General features: G+C 42.6%; 1 protein-coding gene across 5 annotated transcripts in view; it reads left to right on the top strand.

Annotated features, from left to right (window-relative positions):
• Nucleotides 1-15309, top strand: part of Ccdc192 (coiled-coil domain containing 192) — a 219678-nt gene that overhangs the window by 150162 nt on the left and 54207 nt on the right. For 3 of the 5 annotated variants that reach the window (XM_040741785.1, XM_040741784.1, XM_040741789.1), the window contains one exon: nucleotides 2920-3052. In XM_040741785.1, the coding sequence (XP_040597719.1) occupies nucleotides 2920-3052 (133 nt within the window). Of the gene's footprint in view, nucleotides 1-2919; nucleotides 3053-4425; nucleotides 4512-8466; nucleotides 8578-15309 lie in introns of those variants that run through there. The other 2 variants (XM_040741788.1, XM_040741787.1) reach the window with 2 other exon arrangements.

Here is a 15309-nt window from a genome sequence, read left to right as displayed (position 1 = left end):
CTCATATCCTGCCAAAACCTGCCTCCTCATGTTTTCTCCCCATTGTTCTTCATGGTATCTCTAGAACAGCACGGTTTGACTCAACTTCCTCTCCCCTTGAATAGTCCCTTAGATAGCTGGAGTCAACTGTCATGAATGCCCTTGGATACCGTTTTCTCCAAACAAAACAGCCTCACTTTCCCTATTAGGTCATAAGGCAAGCAGATAAATGTTATAATAATAAGAAAAGGTTGACACACGGCTACCTTAAGAGAAGAATAATTTGGTCTTGAAGTTACAGTTTTTTAAAAGTAAAATATCTTAAATCAATAGTTGAGGGGTTGGAGGCACAGTTTGGAGGTGGATACATTCTTAGTGTATGCAAGGATCTGAATTCAAACACCAAGAAATAAAAATCAAGCTGACAGGGTTCGAATTACAACTATCATGTCAGCTCAAGGTTATAGTTCACCAACTCTCACCAGGTAACCTTTACTTATTACTTTGTTTACCCATGATCAATGCCTACTTTGAGAAAAGCTTCTAGAAAAACACTTCTCTTCAAACAATTTTAACATGGCTTAAGAAAGTGAATATAGACTATTAAGAATGACCAGTGTTCACACATCTATAAGGAAGTAAGATCTCAAGTCTGCAGCCATCCTGGGAGGTACAGCAAAACACTGTCTCAAGAGAAAAAAGTTTTTAAAAAAAATCATAAGGAAAGTAAATTCTCAATTCTTAATTCATCCTCAATATTTTTTTAAACCCCAATCATACAGAGACACTGGAGCCATGTCATGTGAACAAATACATATCAAAGTCCTAGATTTCTCACTCCATCCCTCAGCGTGTCTCACGTCTGTTTCTCTACCAGTTCCTTCTCACTGAGCTGTTCTGTGCATGTCGGTGTAGCTGGCCCCGTCAGTAGTACATCTAGTTCTCCAAGTTTTGCCGTGTGTTTCATTATTAGGTCTTTCTTCTACTTTTAGTTCATGTCTCCTCCTTTTCCCTCTTGTTGTACATCTCTTCATTGTCTTCAGTATTAATGTCCGTATTCCTCTATCTCCAAGGTTCTAAGTTATAACAGGCATGGTGAAAATCCGGAGTGTGCAATTCTCTTGAGAAATCAACAGGAAAAGGGAGCAGGAGCCCTGAGCCTCCCAGATGCCATTGTTGCTGGCCTGGGGCAGACAAGATCTTTAAGAATAATCTGGCTCAAGCTAGCTCCTGAGAGGAGATACAGGTCTGCCTGACAATTTGACAACTGACTGTGAGCATTTTTCCTGACACACTCCCCGTTCAGCGCAGTCTCTTCCGGAACTAATCTGTTTCCCAAGGTGAATCATGAATGGTTTTAGTGACTAGACACTCAGAAGAAGGGGAGAAACTACGAGATTTTAATGGTCTTGATTTCAGCAGTCAGCCAACCCTAGGCAATTCCTGATAATCAGGAGATGCGTCATAATGTAATGGGGAAGGCTGCGGAGGAGTCAGGGTACCTGGTCTGTGGACTGCCCAAGGTAAACCCTGCCATATGCTAGCTGTCTAGTTCCCCGGAGAAAGGCTCCTTTGTTACCATTCCTTTGAATTGTTCTTTTTCTTTTAGCCATCTTGATATCATTAAGATTTTATGATGTTCTTATCCTGTGTTGTCTGAAAGACAGTCTATCTCTGTTTTTATTTCACAAGTGATGGTCTCCCATAGCCCACCCCAGCTTTGATCTCTGATGTATGACCAAGAATAACCTTAACCTGTTGCGACTCCTCCCTTCACTTCCCAAGGATTGCTGGGGTTACAGGCATGGGAAACAGTGCAAAGCTTGGCAATCTGCTTCTGATTTTGCTTTCCCGCTTAGCTGCATCCCTTGCCTTGTCACCCATCTTTAGAACCTGAAATCTGTGCCCTTCTAACCCTGTGTTTGACTAGCTGATTTCACTGGCTTCTGACACTAAGAGGCTGACCCCAGCACTCAGGAGGCAGAGGCAGGCGGATCTCTGTGAGTTCGAGGCCAGCCTGGTCTACAAAGTGAGTTCCAGGACAGCCTCCAAAAGCTACAGAGAAACCCTGTCTCAAAAAACCAAAAAAAAAAAAAAAAAAAAAAACAACAACAAAAAAAGAGGCTGACTTCCTGGGGCCCGAGACCACGCCCTTCAGAGGCCAGAGACCAGAGACGAGTAGGTTCTTTCCTAGTGACCATTCCTTCCCCTATCTCAAGATTTGTGTCTGACAAGCACTGTTTTTTGTTCGTTCTCTGGGCTTCTTAATTATCAGCCACAAAGACTTGGCAAGGTGAGCTCTCCAGTGGGAAGGCAGCTACCCAAGAGCAACACGAATGTGCGAAAGCAGCACTTGTTCTAACAAACTGGCTCCCTTTCTGCAGATGAGTCCAGTTCTGATGAATCAAATCCATTTTGAAATCCATAAAGGATCAGTGTGAACCCTTCTGTTATGTAAATACTTCCCAATAGAGTTCCCAGGAAGGTTTAGACCTGACCATGTTCCCTTTACAGAGGCCACAATAAGTATCTGCAAGTGCCTACATTCCTGTACTTCCTGGTAGCAGCATGCACTCAGGGTTCATTTGAATGCAGAAAAACTTCAAATGTCAGGGTAGACGGACCGGACTCCTAACCAAGGCTCTGGTTGTCTCTCGTGAATCTGCTTACAGGTTGGTGTAGAAACCTGATACTTTGAGGCATTAGCATCCTGGTAGTAGATGCTAAATGACAAATAGAGCTTTTCTAATTGCCTCTCTCCAAGTATCCAAACCACAGGTTTTAGATCTAGACAAACCCCAGCCTCCACTGCCCAAGAAATGAAGTTTTACCCCTAAACAGGGCTTCAGAAGCAATGCTTGCCCAGACACCACTAATTCCTTTGATTCCTTTGATGCATCTACCGTCTCCAGTGACAGGAAATTCTTATTTTTTTTTAAGAAACTAAAGCACAAAATGACAGTGAAAAAGCTACAAACTGATTTGGCAGTAGCTAAGCAAGAGGCCGCCATTACTGTCCTGGAACTCAATGAGAAGATGAAGACTCTCTGTGAAGGAAGGCCTTTCCCTGGAGGTCAGTATTGCCATGTGACAGGTGCACATTGAGCCCTCATCCTGGGTGATACATACAGACTGATTGGAAGCAAAAACACCATGCCAGGCCCTGTGCCTGGCAGCATTCTGGCCTAGAAGCTGGCCTGGCCGGGCTCGGTAAGACAACATGTGAGCTGAGGCGGCACAGATCTGTAAACTCCAGGCTGGATTTGCTTTGACCTTCTGACACAGGGATAAGGAATCAGCAGCTGCAGAAGGTATGTCTCTGTATGTGGTGAGCTGGGCTGAAATGCATCTGAGAAATGCTGGGTGGCAGAGAGGGAAGGGCAGAGCAGGAGGAGGAGGACAGGACACTTTAAGGTCTGAGGCTCTCGAGGGGGCCTAGGAGTGCCAGCAGGCCAAGACAGGCACAAGGAAAGAAGAAGTAAAATCTTCCTTGCCAGTGGATGAAGGAAGCAGGAACCAACAGGGAATGGGACTTGGGAATGAAATCTGTGTCGTTCAGACCAACCTTAATGGCTATATAGATGCGTGGGCGTGTGTGTGTGTGTTCAGGTGCCTGTGATGGCCATTGGTATCAAGAGCTTTCTCTATTGCTTCCCTCCTTGATGTTTGAGACAGCATTTCTCACTGAACCTTCTGACAGAGTGATAAGGAACAGTTCCAGCTCCACCGGCTGCTCAGCAAGCTCGAGGGGTTACAGACATATGCCACTTGGCCCAGCTTTTATGTGGGTAGTAGAGGGTTCAAATTCAGGGCCCTCTACATTAGTTTTCAAAGGGATTTGTGGTGGTAGTATTTGAGACAGTCTCATTACACAGCCCAAACTGGCTTGGAACTTTTGATCTTTTCTCAAAAGCCTTCGGATGCCATGATTGTAGGCATGGGCCACCATCCCTGGTTTTCCATTGATTTAGAAAAGGCAGAACAACTTCTGCTACCAAAAAGCTATAAACACATATGGGATGGAGGGAAACAAAGCAAAACCCCTCAAGCTGTCTTCATTAGCAATAATTTGAGTTAATAGTCAATAGTGTGTGCCAGATACAGTTTACAGACAATCCCATGCATGGTTCTTTAAGAATAACTGTCAAGTGTAAAAGTAGTCTCCATTAGAGCAAAAGAAGTTCAGAAACGGTGATTAACTCAGCCAAGCAATCTTGGGCAGGTAGTATCATTTACTAAAGCAGGTGCACCTCTTGGCTTCAATGGACCAAGGACATTTTCTCTCTGGTATACAGTAGCTCATTTCTGCCCTGTGATCTCAGGCTAAGCTCCAGTCCCCAGGGGCAAAGGTCATTATCTGATGTGTGTCCTCCCTGCAAAGCCAGGAACATACCATTGTTCTTACCTTGGCTTCCTTTCTTACTCTAAATAATGCTGGAAAACGAGGAGCAACTTGGGAACAAATGGAGGAGGAAGAAGTGGGCGATGAAGTAGCTTCAGAAAGGGGACACTCCCAGCATCCTGACTACATGGTAAAGGTTTTAATATGAATTTGGTTTTCTTTGGGGGGGAGGGGCTAGAGTGACGAGAGTCCAGGCAAGCTGGCCAGTGTGTCCCGGAGGCGGCGGGAATGGTGGGAAGGGTCTCTGTGTAGGAGATTGCACCGGTAGTCTAAAGGATGGCTTGGTGGCTGTTATGCGTGCGACATGGGCCAATTGTGGGGCTGGTGGTGGCTTGAGCTGGTCGACCAGAAGGCTTAAGACCTTCACGTTACTGCCATCAGTCCCCAGCGGTGGTCTCGGCATCCCGAGGCCGAGAGGAGGTGCTGTCCCCAGCTTCACTGTGAGCCAGTGCCCGGGATTCTCTGGTATCTCCCGTCATCCTTGTGCAGGGGCCATCCTAAGCTTCCTTCTCTGGTTCCAGGTTTAGTCTGCACACTTCTGAAGTGAATACCTCTTAGATATTCTGATAGGTCAAAATTTAAATGGTATTGAAGGGAAGAAAAAAGTAACTCCCTTATCTGATATACTGATTAAAATATATAAATAAAAATTTAGCAGTCATTGTAAGCCTATTGTCATCCTACAAGTTGCTTGTGTTATTTGGTGAGGAAACCAAATCACTGGACTGTCACTAATTCTTTTTTTAGATTTCTTTATTGTGTTTATGTGTATGTGTGTGAGCCTGTATGAATGCATGCAATACACATCTAGGCTATTGTGAGCTGCCAGGTGGGTGTTGGGAACTGAACTTAACCAAATCCAGGTCCCCTGCAATACCAGTAAGTGCTCTTAACCTCTGAGCCACCTCTCTACCCCCTCTTAAGTCATTATTTGCACATCCTAACAGTCAGTCAGTCCCTACTGTGAAGCCTTACCCTGAACTCAACAATCTAAGATTTTTTCGAGTTCATCGTGGTCCCAGACTAGTATTACTTGGCATTCTAAGATACCTGGTCACCTTGCTATGCCTCTTAATTTCTTCAAACTTGTGTGAAAAGATATACAGGAACTTTTCTTACACAATGGCTTGTATGTAAGAGACCAATTCTTTCCTTTCTCTCTCTCTCTCTCTCTCTCTCTCTCTCTCTCTCTCTCTCTCTCTCTCTCTGTCTCACACACACATGCATGCATTTTTAGACTTATACTACTATGTCTTCCCCAGTTTTCTTGGATCTTTCGTAAAATGTTTGTTTGGGGTTCTCAGACCAAATGGCAGATGCCCTAGGCACAAGAGCTTAAGGAGAAAGGATGATTTGTGGTTCTTGGAAACGAATCAAGAAAGAAGATAGTATTAACTAATGAAGTGGAGTCTAGGGTACCCTCAGGGCGCTCTTTGTCATCCACCGCTGCTTCTTTCTGCACTGACACTCCTCTGTCTTAAGTTAGATGTCAGTAGAGGATAAAAGCTGACTATGGGCAGAAACGATCTACACTTATCATCTCTGGTAAGAAGAAAGCAAGCATCTCCTAGCAGTTTTAGTTGGAAAAACATCCAAGAGAAGGCTATCTGACTTGAGTTTGGGTACTCATCCCTGTGTAACCCTATGTGGCCTGGGCTGGGAGATGATGGATGAATAGGTTTACATCATGGACCCTCCACTGGGTGGCAGGCTAGAGGGGAAACAAAGTGGGGGAAGAGTTCTCTCTCTGCCTGGCAGCTGCCACTGGAAAGCATAGAGCTGGACTAAAGGAAGGGATATCCCATTACCGGAATGGAGAAAGACAGCCCAATATCAATACCCTGTCAGCTAGTGGTCAAGTTAAAATATAATGAAATACTTAATGAGTCTTTGATCCTAGGGATGTTTACACTTTAAATGTAGATTTAATAAAATCAATGAACAGAAGGCCTGTATGGTCCAAGAAACAACTATCCAAATGGGTTTTAGACTCCATAAGAGATGTAGTGAACAGTCTGAGGAAAGGCATCCCTTCCAGCCTCTGTCAGTGATGGGGTGGCCACCCACATCAATGGCCTGCTTATTATAACAATTCTCATGGAGGGAAGGGAAAACACTGATTGTAAGTAGCAGCTCATGTCACTGGATTACCATGACACTACTTCTCTGTTAGAGGCAAACCAGTGCTTACAAGCCTAACAGATTAATGGAATATTTCCAAATAAAACAGACATCTCTGCTACCCAAACATGCCATTTTTCCCCCTTTGTTTGCTTTGTTTTCTAAACAATTGGGTCATCTTTCGGACCTACTGATCAGAGAATGTTCCAGGATGTTAGGAATATCTTTAAGCATATTTATGCACGGATTGAGGAACAGTGAGATGCCAAACTGTTTTCCTTCTTATACACGAGTTAAGCTGAGAATAAAAACACCCTTGTTAAAAAAGAACCCAGCACATCAGGAGTCTCACAGCCTTAGTCTTTGTTGGTTTTATTCTGTGCACATAGTCACAACCCAAAGCTAATTCCTTCTGCCATTTCCAGAGCCCGCCCCTGAAGTGCTTTGTTGACTGCCAGGGGTACTGGTGTCCTAGTGTGTAGGGTTTTCACAGTCTGAGGGAGGCTACTCTTTAGATCACAGTACATAGGAACTGAACACTCTTCCCCCTTTTCACTTTAGTGAAACAGGCTTCATTGGGGAAGGGGATTAATGCAATGAAAATAATTGACAGGACAACTTAGGTAGAGAAAGCTTCATTTTAGCTCTTGGTTTCTGAAGTCTCATTCCATTCAGCTTCTTGGTTTCTGGACTGTAGTGAGAATATATGGTTGTTTCAAGTCTGTTCATTGGATGAAGGACAGGAAGCCAAGTAAACAAGGGAGTGGCCAGGCCAAGTCTGCACTCACAGGTCACTCCCAGTGACCCAGTTTTTCAAATCAGTCCCCTCCTTCTACAGTTTCCACCCCCTCCAACAGTTTGTTCCAACTGGACCACATCCAAGGCTTAAGTTATTCATTCAGCTAGCATCCTCATATTTAACCCTCCCTCAAAATGCCCACAGGTGTGTATCTTACCAATTTTCACCCAAGTTACTTTATAAAACATCTTCCCCACCCAGTCCTGTTGTTGATGGAGTACAGTTACTTGATAGCATAAAGTCTAACCAGACTCTCTTTAACCAAGCTTCTTCCTTAAAGGGATATATACTCTTTTAGATTTTGCTGCCTTTTAGTTTTTTAATTGATTTTTCTTATGATGCACAACTTGCCTGGTTCTGCTCCTCAAGTGACAGTTGTATCAACTCTTAAGCCATCTTTTAATTTACAACTTCCTCTACAATGTTCCTCTTTCCTTTTCAAGCATCTTCAAGATCAAAGCTAATGTTGCAATTAGGGCTTAAAGAACTACAGATTAAGAAATGAAGAAAATGTCCCCAAGCTACATATGGCAATTCTCCAACAGAGTTTATACACTAAACCCCTCTGAAATGATTATACTGAATTATATATAATCTGTTGGTTTAACTTCAATTATAATCAAACAAATAGCAATTTAAAAATCACCACGAAGGTATAATAACTACCAAACCTATTGAATCCACAAGTACGTCCCAAAGAAAGAGCACTGGACATAAAATAAGAGCATTGGGAGAGAGGTCAGTACTGGGCTGAGTTCCATCTTGAATAACTGTCCATTGTTTAGAGACACTGAGCAATGCCTCTCTATTCTCATCCACAGCTCTTTAGAAGCTGTAGTTCTCCAGACTAGAAAACAATGACTTGATTAGAAGTCCTACAGACAACCCCCTTTCTGAACACAAGATCCTATTTTACCAGTCAACCTAGACTTGTACAAAAGGCGGCAAGGCCAACCCCAGATCTCACTGTGTAAACCATTTGTGAATCTTTCAAAAAATACTACTTTTTAAAGTGTCATTAGATGGAAAGGGGGTCACTTTAATGGCTACTGAGGAAAAATAGGCAGCCTGCATAGCCCTAGTGACTGCATAGGATGTTTTATCTTGATAAATAAATAAATAAATACCTTTGGGGGATAACAAAAGATGATGATTTCTCTCCCAGCAGGTATCAGTCCCCCACATACTTTCAGGAAGCTCAAGCGATGCCACAGAATTTCTCAAACAGAAGCACCTCTGGAATGGAGTCATTTGTGTTTAGAGCAATAAAAGCCAGCACTGGACAGCAGAGAATCTGAGAAAACATAGGTGTGATGACATCAAGGAAATGCCTCCCAATACAGGCTTTTCAGGGGTTTAACAGGTGACATTAGACACTGTCTGATCAGTTGCCTCCTCTGTCCACTAAAATCATCCCCAAAGAGACCCACTGCGCCCTAAAGCCAAAGCCTTCTCACTGGTTTTCAAAATCACTAGGAGATTTGGCACGGGCCCCAAGAGTCCCTAAGAAGCTGAGCAATCCCTTACACAAAATCCCAAGAAACAAGTCTTCCTCCACCAGCTGGAGGCTGCAGCCTAATCCATTATGCACAAATTAAGGTAGTGTTCCTTTTCAAAATGACACTTCAGAGACCTCCAGTCCTAAAAAGCATATAAACCACACATAGATGGGGATTTTATTGACTGCGAGTGACAGAAACAGAAATAAAACCACTTTGGGAAGCAATTTTTTAGCTGCCAAGGCTGGTTTGGAGGCTGAGCCATGGGCCTGGGAACTGCTCAGCTGGTTCCTCTGTGGGTGTTGGCCCTGTCTATGGCAGGCATAGGATAGGAACGGGTTCCCAGGCTGCCCTGGCTCTCAGTCTGTACTCACCATCTGCTGTTTTGGCCTGAGCAGAACAGCCTTCCCTCCATTTTTTGATAGAGTCCAGTTTCCCTTTGGGGACCCCTCTCCTATTCTCTGTAGTTTTGTGGAACTGGCAAGCCAGGTGTCTCTCTTACCTTATGTAGAAGTCATCACATGTAGGTTATAATCCCACTTGCTTTTCCTAGGACCTTGAATCTTGAGTTCAGTTGACATGGGGAGACGGAAAAACACCAGAGCTGATCACTCTGGAAGTTGGCCCTGGATACTGAGGAAATTGTCTGATGGTTTTTGGTACCTGTGTCTCAACTGTGGCCCCATGCTCTTTGCCTTTATCAAGACTTTCCTTCAGTTCTGGCAATCTTATCTGTTGATATAAATTAATACCCTAAATTTTCCTAAAGGTAGTGAGTATTGGATTGTACTGCTTGTAACCAAAATGTCTTACTGTATGTCCAGTTCTAAGGATCCTGGTTTCTTTTTTCTAGTCTGTAGAGAAATCTCAGGAAAGGGACTGGACAACACTTAGACTACACTGGTGTTCTTTGGATCAAATACTGTAGCTGAGGTAACAGGCTGCTACCTCAGTCCACACCTAAGCCTGGTGCCACAGGGCAAGGGCCAGGGAATGTAGTCAGATAAAGGGGGGGAGCTCTGGACTGAAGAGAAGTACACCTGTCCTGGTCCCCTATGTTCTGCTTTAGTTACACCTCATAAAAGCAGGGAGGAGAACCATTCACTGTCCTGTCAGGAAGGAACACCTCGTCTTCTCTTCCTCCTTATCAGTTTCATAGCTGTTTATTTAGGCTCTTCCTTTATGAACATTCTGGAAATCCATTTCTTTTCTAAGGAACAAAAGGTAAGAAGATCCATGCTGAAGCTCTTGGTTGGGGGCCAATATTTGTAGCTGCACCAGCTGTGGGAATTCAGTGATGTCAAGGTCCCCTCAGTCCTTTGTTTGTGAGACTAATTTTGGAAGCACACCATCATCAGGAAACCCTGCTCCCTTCCTTCTGTCTATCCCTTAGGAATGTTTTATTTCCTTTTTCTTCCTTTTTTTTTCTTTTTAAGTCTCTTGGGCTCTATATTCAGAGAGGTTGGATGAAAGGGCAAGCATGAGCTAAATGTCAGACAAGGCACGTGGGAATGGGACTGGGACCCCGCTCCCTTGCAGAGGCTTCCTACTCCACTGTGGTCCCTGCCGTGCCTTCGTACTGCTGGGGACAACTGGTAAATACTGCAGCTAGGGCCAGAGGAGGAAGGTGCTTTCTTCCAGGAAATTTACTCAGCAGTGTCCGTCCGGCACTCCTTCGTTAAATAACAGCAGACGGATGTTACAGACACTTCGCGGCTGCAAACAATTGTCAAAACCGATGCAGCTGTCCCTCCTCTAAACTTCTTGTTGACAAAGCAGAGAACATTAGTGATGTCCCCTTCTTTGGCTCCCCAGGAATGTCTCTTGATTTTATTCAGGGACTTGATGTTTCCTGATAAGACACTGGAGGTGGATTAATAACATTGGTCATAAGGGTAAATTTGCCTTAAAGAGCAGATGTTTTGGGGGGGACATGGACTCATCAAATCAAATATACAGAAGATCAAAAAGAGAAAAAAAAACCTGATTCAGTGTGACAAGTGGAAGAACTCTGTATTTATTTCTGTGATGGTGTTAGACACTTGCAGTGATCTATTTATTAAATGCATAGATAGCCTTGTGTGCATGTGTTGGTCTAGAAGGAAGTGTTGGTTTTTAAATAGACATCGCCTGCTATCCCGTCCACTTTCCCAATCAAATATAGTCATATGGAGCCCATACCGAGAAATAAAGAAGATACATACATAGGACTGGGCTATAGCTCAGGAGCTGAGTGCCGGCTAAGTATGTGTGAGGCTCTGGATTACACACCCAGTACAGGGAGAATTCCAGAAAGAGAGGGCTAGCTGAGGGGAGGAGAGAAGAGGGGAGGGGGCAGGAAGGAAAGAGAAGAAGCAAAAGGACAGCCAAGGAAGGGGGTGTGAATAGTTGCTTAGGGTGCCGCTGAGCCCAGGGAAGCATGCTAGCCCATGCTGTCAGGATGAACAGGACGTAGAAGACAAGCCCTGCCCACTGCCCATGCTGTCAGGATGAACAGGACTTAGAAGACAAGCCCTGCCCACTGCTCCACGAGTGATTTCTGTCTTCCCAGACGCACTGGCTGACTGAGCAAGGCAACCTTTCTAGGCCTCCCAAGTGCTGGAATTAAAGGCATGTGCCACCATGCCCAGCTTGTCACTCTGTTTCTAACTGCAGTCTTCATCATGAATTTCCTTTATATTAATTTGCTCAGCAGGAAATATCTTAGTGCACACAGTAATATCATCCATCTTACTTTACTTCCTAACAGCATTGGAGTTAAAAGAGGAATTATTTTTAATTGACTTACTAGTTTGTTTGTTGAGATAGTGTGTCACTATGTAGTCTGGGCTGGCCTTGAAATCTCTATGTAGACCAGGTTGACCTTATAATCTTACAGATCCTCCCATCTTTGCCCTCACAGTGTTGGGATTAAAGGTATATGTTACCACACCTATTCATCTACTATATTTTTATTGTAGATTATCTATTAGTTGTGATTGCTTCTGCAATAGTGGTCTGCTCATGGAATAGTATAGGGATTGATCCTGGTGACCCAAGCATGTGGGCTGAATGTCTTAACTACTGAGCTACATTCCTAGTACAGTGAAGAAAAATAGTACCTTGGCACTACTATATCTTAATGCAACTTTAACACTGTAAATATTTACACTAAAAGAATGGAGGTGATATTGTTTTTAATCTAGCATCAAACAAGTCCAAACACAAAAACACAAAGATCCAAGGCAGCATGACTATTCAAAAACAAACGAACACAAACAAAACTACTACTAACTGTATGGTAATGGCCTCCAACATGAATCAACTAGATGAAATTGCAGTCAAAGAATTCAAAAGAATAACCATAAGAGCATGCAAGGTCTGGAGAGTTGACTCGGTGACAAAGAGCACTTTCTGCTCTTGCTAGGAACGCGGGTTTGACTCCCACGGTGCACATGGCATCTCACAACCATCTGTAACTCCAGTCCCAGGGATCTAACAACTTCCTGCCTTCACATGCACCAGGCACATATGTGGTGCACACACTTACATGCAGACAAAATTCTCACATGAAATAGTAATAAAGTAAACAAAGCTTTTAAAATATTTTTTAAAAGTATCATATTAACATTATCAAAGAATAAATGACTACATTCTTGCATGGAATCAATAAGAGCATGGAAAGGCAAAATGAAATAAGAGAGTCAACATAGGGAATTCAGTGAAGCCACAGAGATAAAAGTGCTAAAAAAAAATAGAAATGGCCTAACACTCAAATGCATACAAGCAGCACTAAGTGTACTGGGCTTTTTTAGCAGAGCAGAGCAAGCAGTTGAGTGGGAAAGCTGGTGAGGGGCATGAGGAATATTTGGAGTGGAAGGGAATGAATACACACACACACACACACACACACACACACACACATATATATATATACACATATATATATGCATAGATGAGACTCAGTTTTTCAAAATAAAAGTAATTCTCCATGAAAAGAAAAAACATCAAATGAGAATAAACTAAATGGAAACTAGAATATCAGGGTTTGACGATATGCTTTATAAATTAGAGCACTCAGCATTAACAAGAAAATACAAGCAGAACATAGAAGGATCCCCTTTAAAGGCCCAAACAGGATCTTGGTATAAAAGAAGTAAAGTAATTTCAGGCTGAAGGCACCGTGTTTAGGTTCCACTTGACTAGGAATTTTTAAATTTCTCTCCATATTTCTTTGATGACCACAGTCTACCAGGATGTGTGGGACACAGTGAAAGCAGTTCCAAGAAGGAAGTTTAGCTATGGACGTCTATATTTTTTTTATCATTTTTTATTTTAATTTTAAATAGCTTGTTTTACATGTCAATCCCAGATCCCTCTCCCTCCTCTCCTCCCGCACTCCCCTTCCCCCCCTCCCTCCCACCCTATTGCCAAATCCTTCCCCATAGAGGATATCTAGAGTCTGTCATTTTACTCTTGGTAGGGTCCAGGCACTCCCCTAAGGGTCCAGGCTGAGAGAGCATCTCTCTTTGTGCTATAGGCACACGAATACAGTTTGTATACCAGGGATAGACACTGATCCACAGCTCAGGGCCCCATAGGTTGCCCAGGCCTTCTCACTGACACTCACATTTGGGGGTCCAGATCAGTCCCTTGCTGGCCTCCCCACTGTCGGTCTGGGGTCCAAGAGCTCTCCCCTGTTCAGATCAGCTGTCTCTGCTGGTTTTGCCAGCCCATTCTTTGCCAATTTGCTCATCACTCCTCTCTCTCTGTCACTGGGTTCCTAGGGTTCAGTTCAGTGATTGTGTGTTTGCCCATATTTTTAAAAATTAGAGAAATCTTAAATAAATAACTTACTTGTCACCCCACCCCATGGTGGTTTGAATGACGATGGCCCCTATAGGCTCATATATTTGAAGCTTGGACCCTAGTTAGTCAGCCATTTTCGAATGGTTACCAGTGTGGGCTTGATGGAGGAGGCATGGGCTTGATGGAGGAGGCATGGGCTTGATGGAGGAGGTGTGTCACTGGGGGTGGTTTTTGAGGTTTCAAAAGCACATTAGGCCCATCTCGCTTTCCTCTGCCTCCTGCTTTTGGATCAGACGTAAGCTCTCAGCTACCTTTCTGGTGCTATGCCTGCCTACAGCTATGCTCACTGACATGATGGTCTTGGACTAGCCCTCAGAAACTATAAGCAAGCCCACAATTAAATGTCTCCTTTTATAAGTTGTCTTGGTCCTGGTGTTTCATCAGAAAGCAGTAACTGAGACACCCCTAAATCTTATAAACACAAGAACAAACCAAACCCCAAGTCGGGAAATGGAAAAGGGATAGATAACAAATAACAGAAATTTATGAAATGGAAATAAAAAGAGCAACAAAAAATTAATGAAACAAAGTTGACTCTTTGAAAAGATAAGGAAGATTAACAAACCCTTAGCCTAACTAACCACAACATAAAGAAGACTCAAATTAGTAAAACTAGAGATGAAAGGGGAGATATCCTGATAGCCACCAATCAAATGAGAGTGTTATTAGAGCCTTCTCTAAAAATTTATGTTCTAAAAACTTGTAAAATCTAGAAGAAATGGTTGAAATTCTACACTCATATAACTTAAAAATAAACCAAGAAGATATAAACAACCTAAATATATCTCTTATAAGCAATAAGATTGAAGCTATAATGAAATTTTTCCCAACTTAAAATATCTGTGCACAGACAAATTTGCACCTGAATTCTATCAGAAATTTAAAGAATTAGTAGCAAATGCTCCTCAAACTATTCCATAAAGGAGAAAGGGAAGAAATCTTCCCAATATCAATTTTAAAAAGCAAGTTTAACACAAATTTCAAAGCCAGACAAGAGCATGGAAAAATAAAAGTGTAGGTCAATTTTCTTGATGAACATGGGTGTAAAAATTCTCAATAAAATATCTGCCAACCAAATCTACTGAGATATAAAAAGTGTAACTCATCCGATGAGTGAGTTTTTATAACCTTATTTATTCCAGGATTACAAGGTTGGCTTAACATATGCAAATCAAAAATGTAGTTTATCACTTTAATAGTCTACTAAATAGAAATAACATAATCATCTCAATAGATGCTGAAAAGACTTTTGGTAAAGTCCATCAACCTTTCACGACAAATGCCCTGAAGAAACTAGGAATTGAAGGAACAGCCTTAACCTATAGAGGCTTCCTATGACAAACTTATAGTCAGGATGGCACTAACTTGGGTGAAATTAAAGCATTCTCACTTCAATCAGGGATGAGTGATTTTTCCACTCTTACTCAATATTCTCCTTTAAATTTTAGGTAGAGGAATAAGACAAAAGAAAGAAATGAAAATGATATAACATTCATAGAAAAAGACAAATTATCCCTGTTATGCAACAGAGATTCTAAAGCCCCACCAGAAGATGCTTAGGACTTATAAACACTTTCAGTAAAGTATCAGGGTCACAAAATCAACATACAAAAAAATAGCTTTTCCATACACTAATGATGATCATATTGAGAAAGAAATCA

This window comes from Mesocricetus auratus, unplaced genomic scaffold, assembly GCF_017639785.1.
Source record: "Mesocricetus auratus isolate SY011 unplaced genomic scaffold, BCM_Maur_2.0 Super-Scaffold_6730, whole genome shotgun sequence".
Lineage (NCBI taxonomy): Eukaryota > Metazoa > Chordata > Mammalia > Rodentia > Cricetidae > Mesocricetus > Mesocricetus auratus.
Note: the sequence above shows the minus strand (reverse complement) of the source record. Positions and strands in the feature narration are given on the sequence as shown.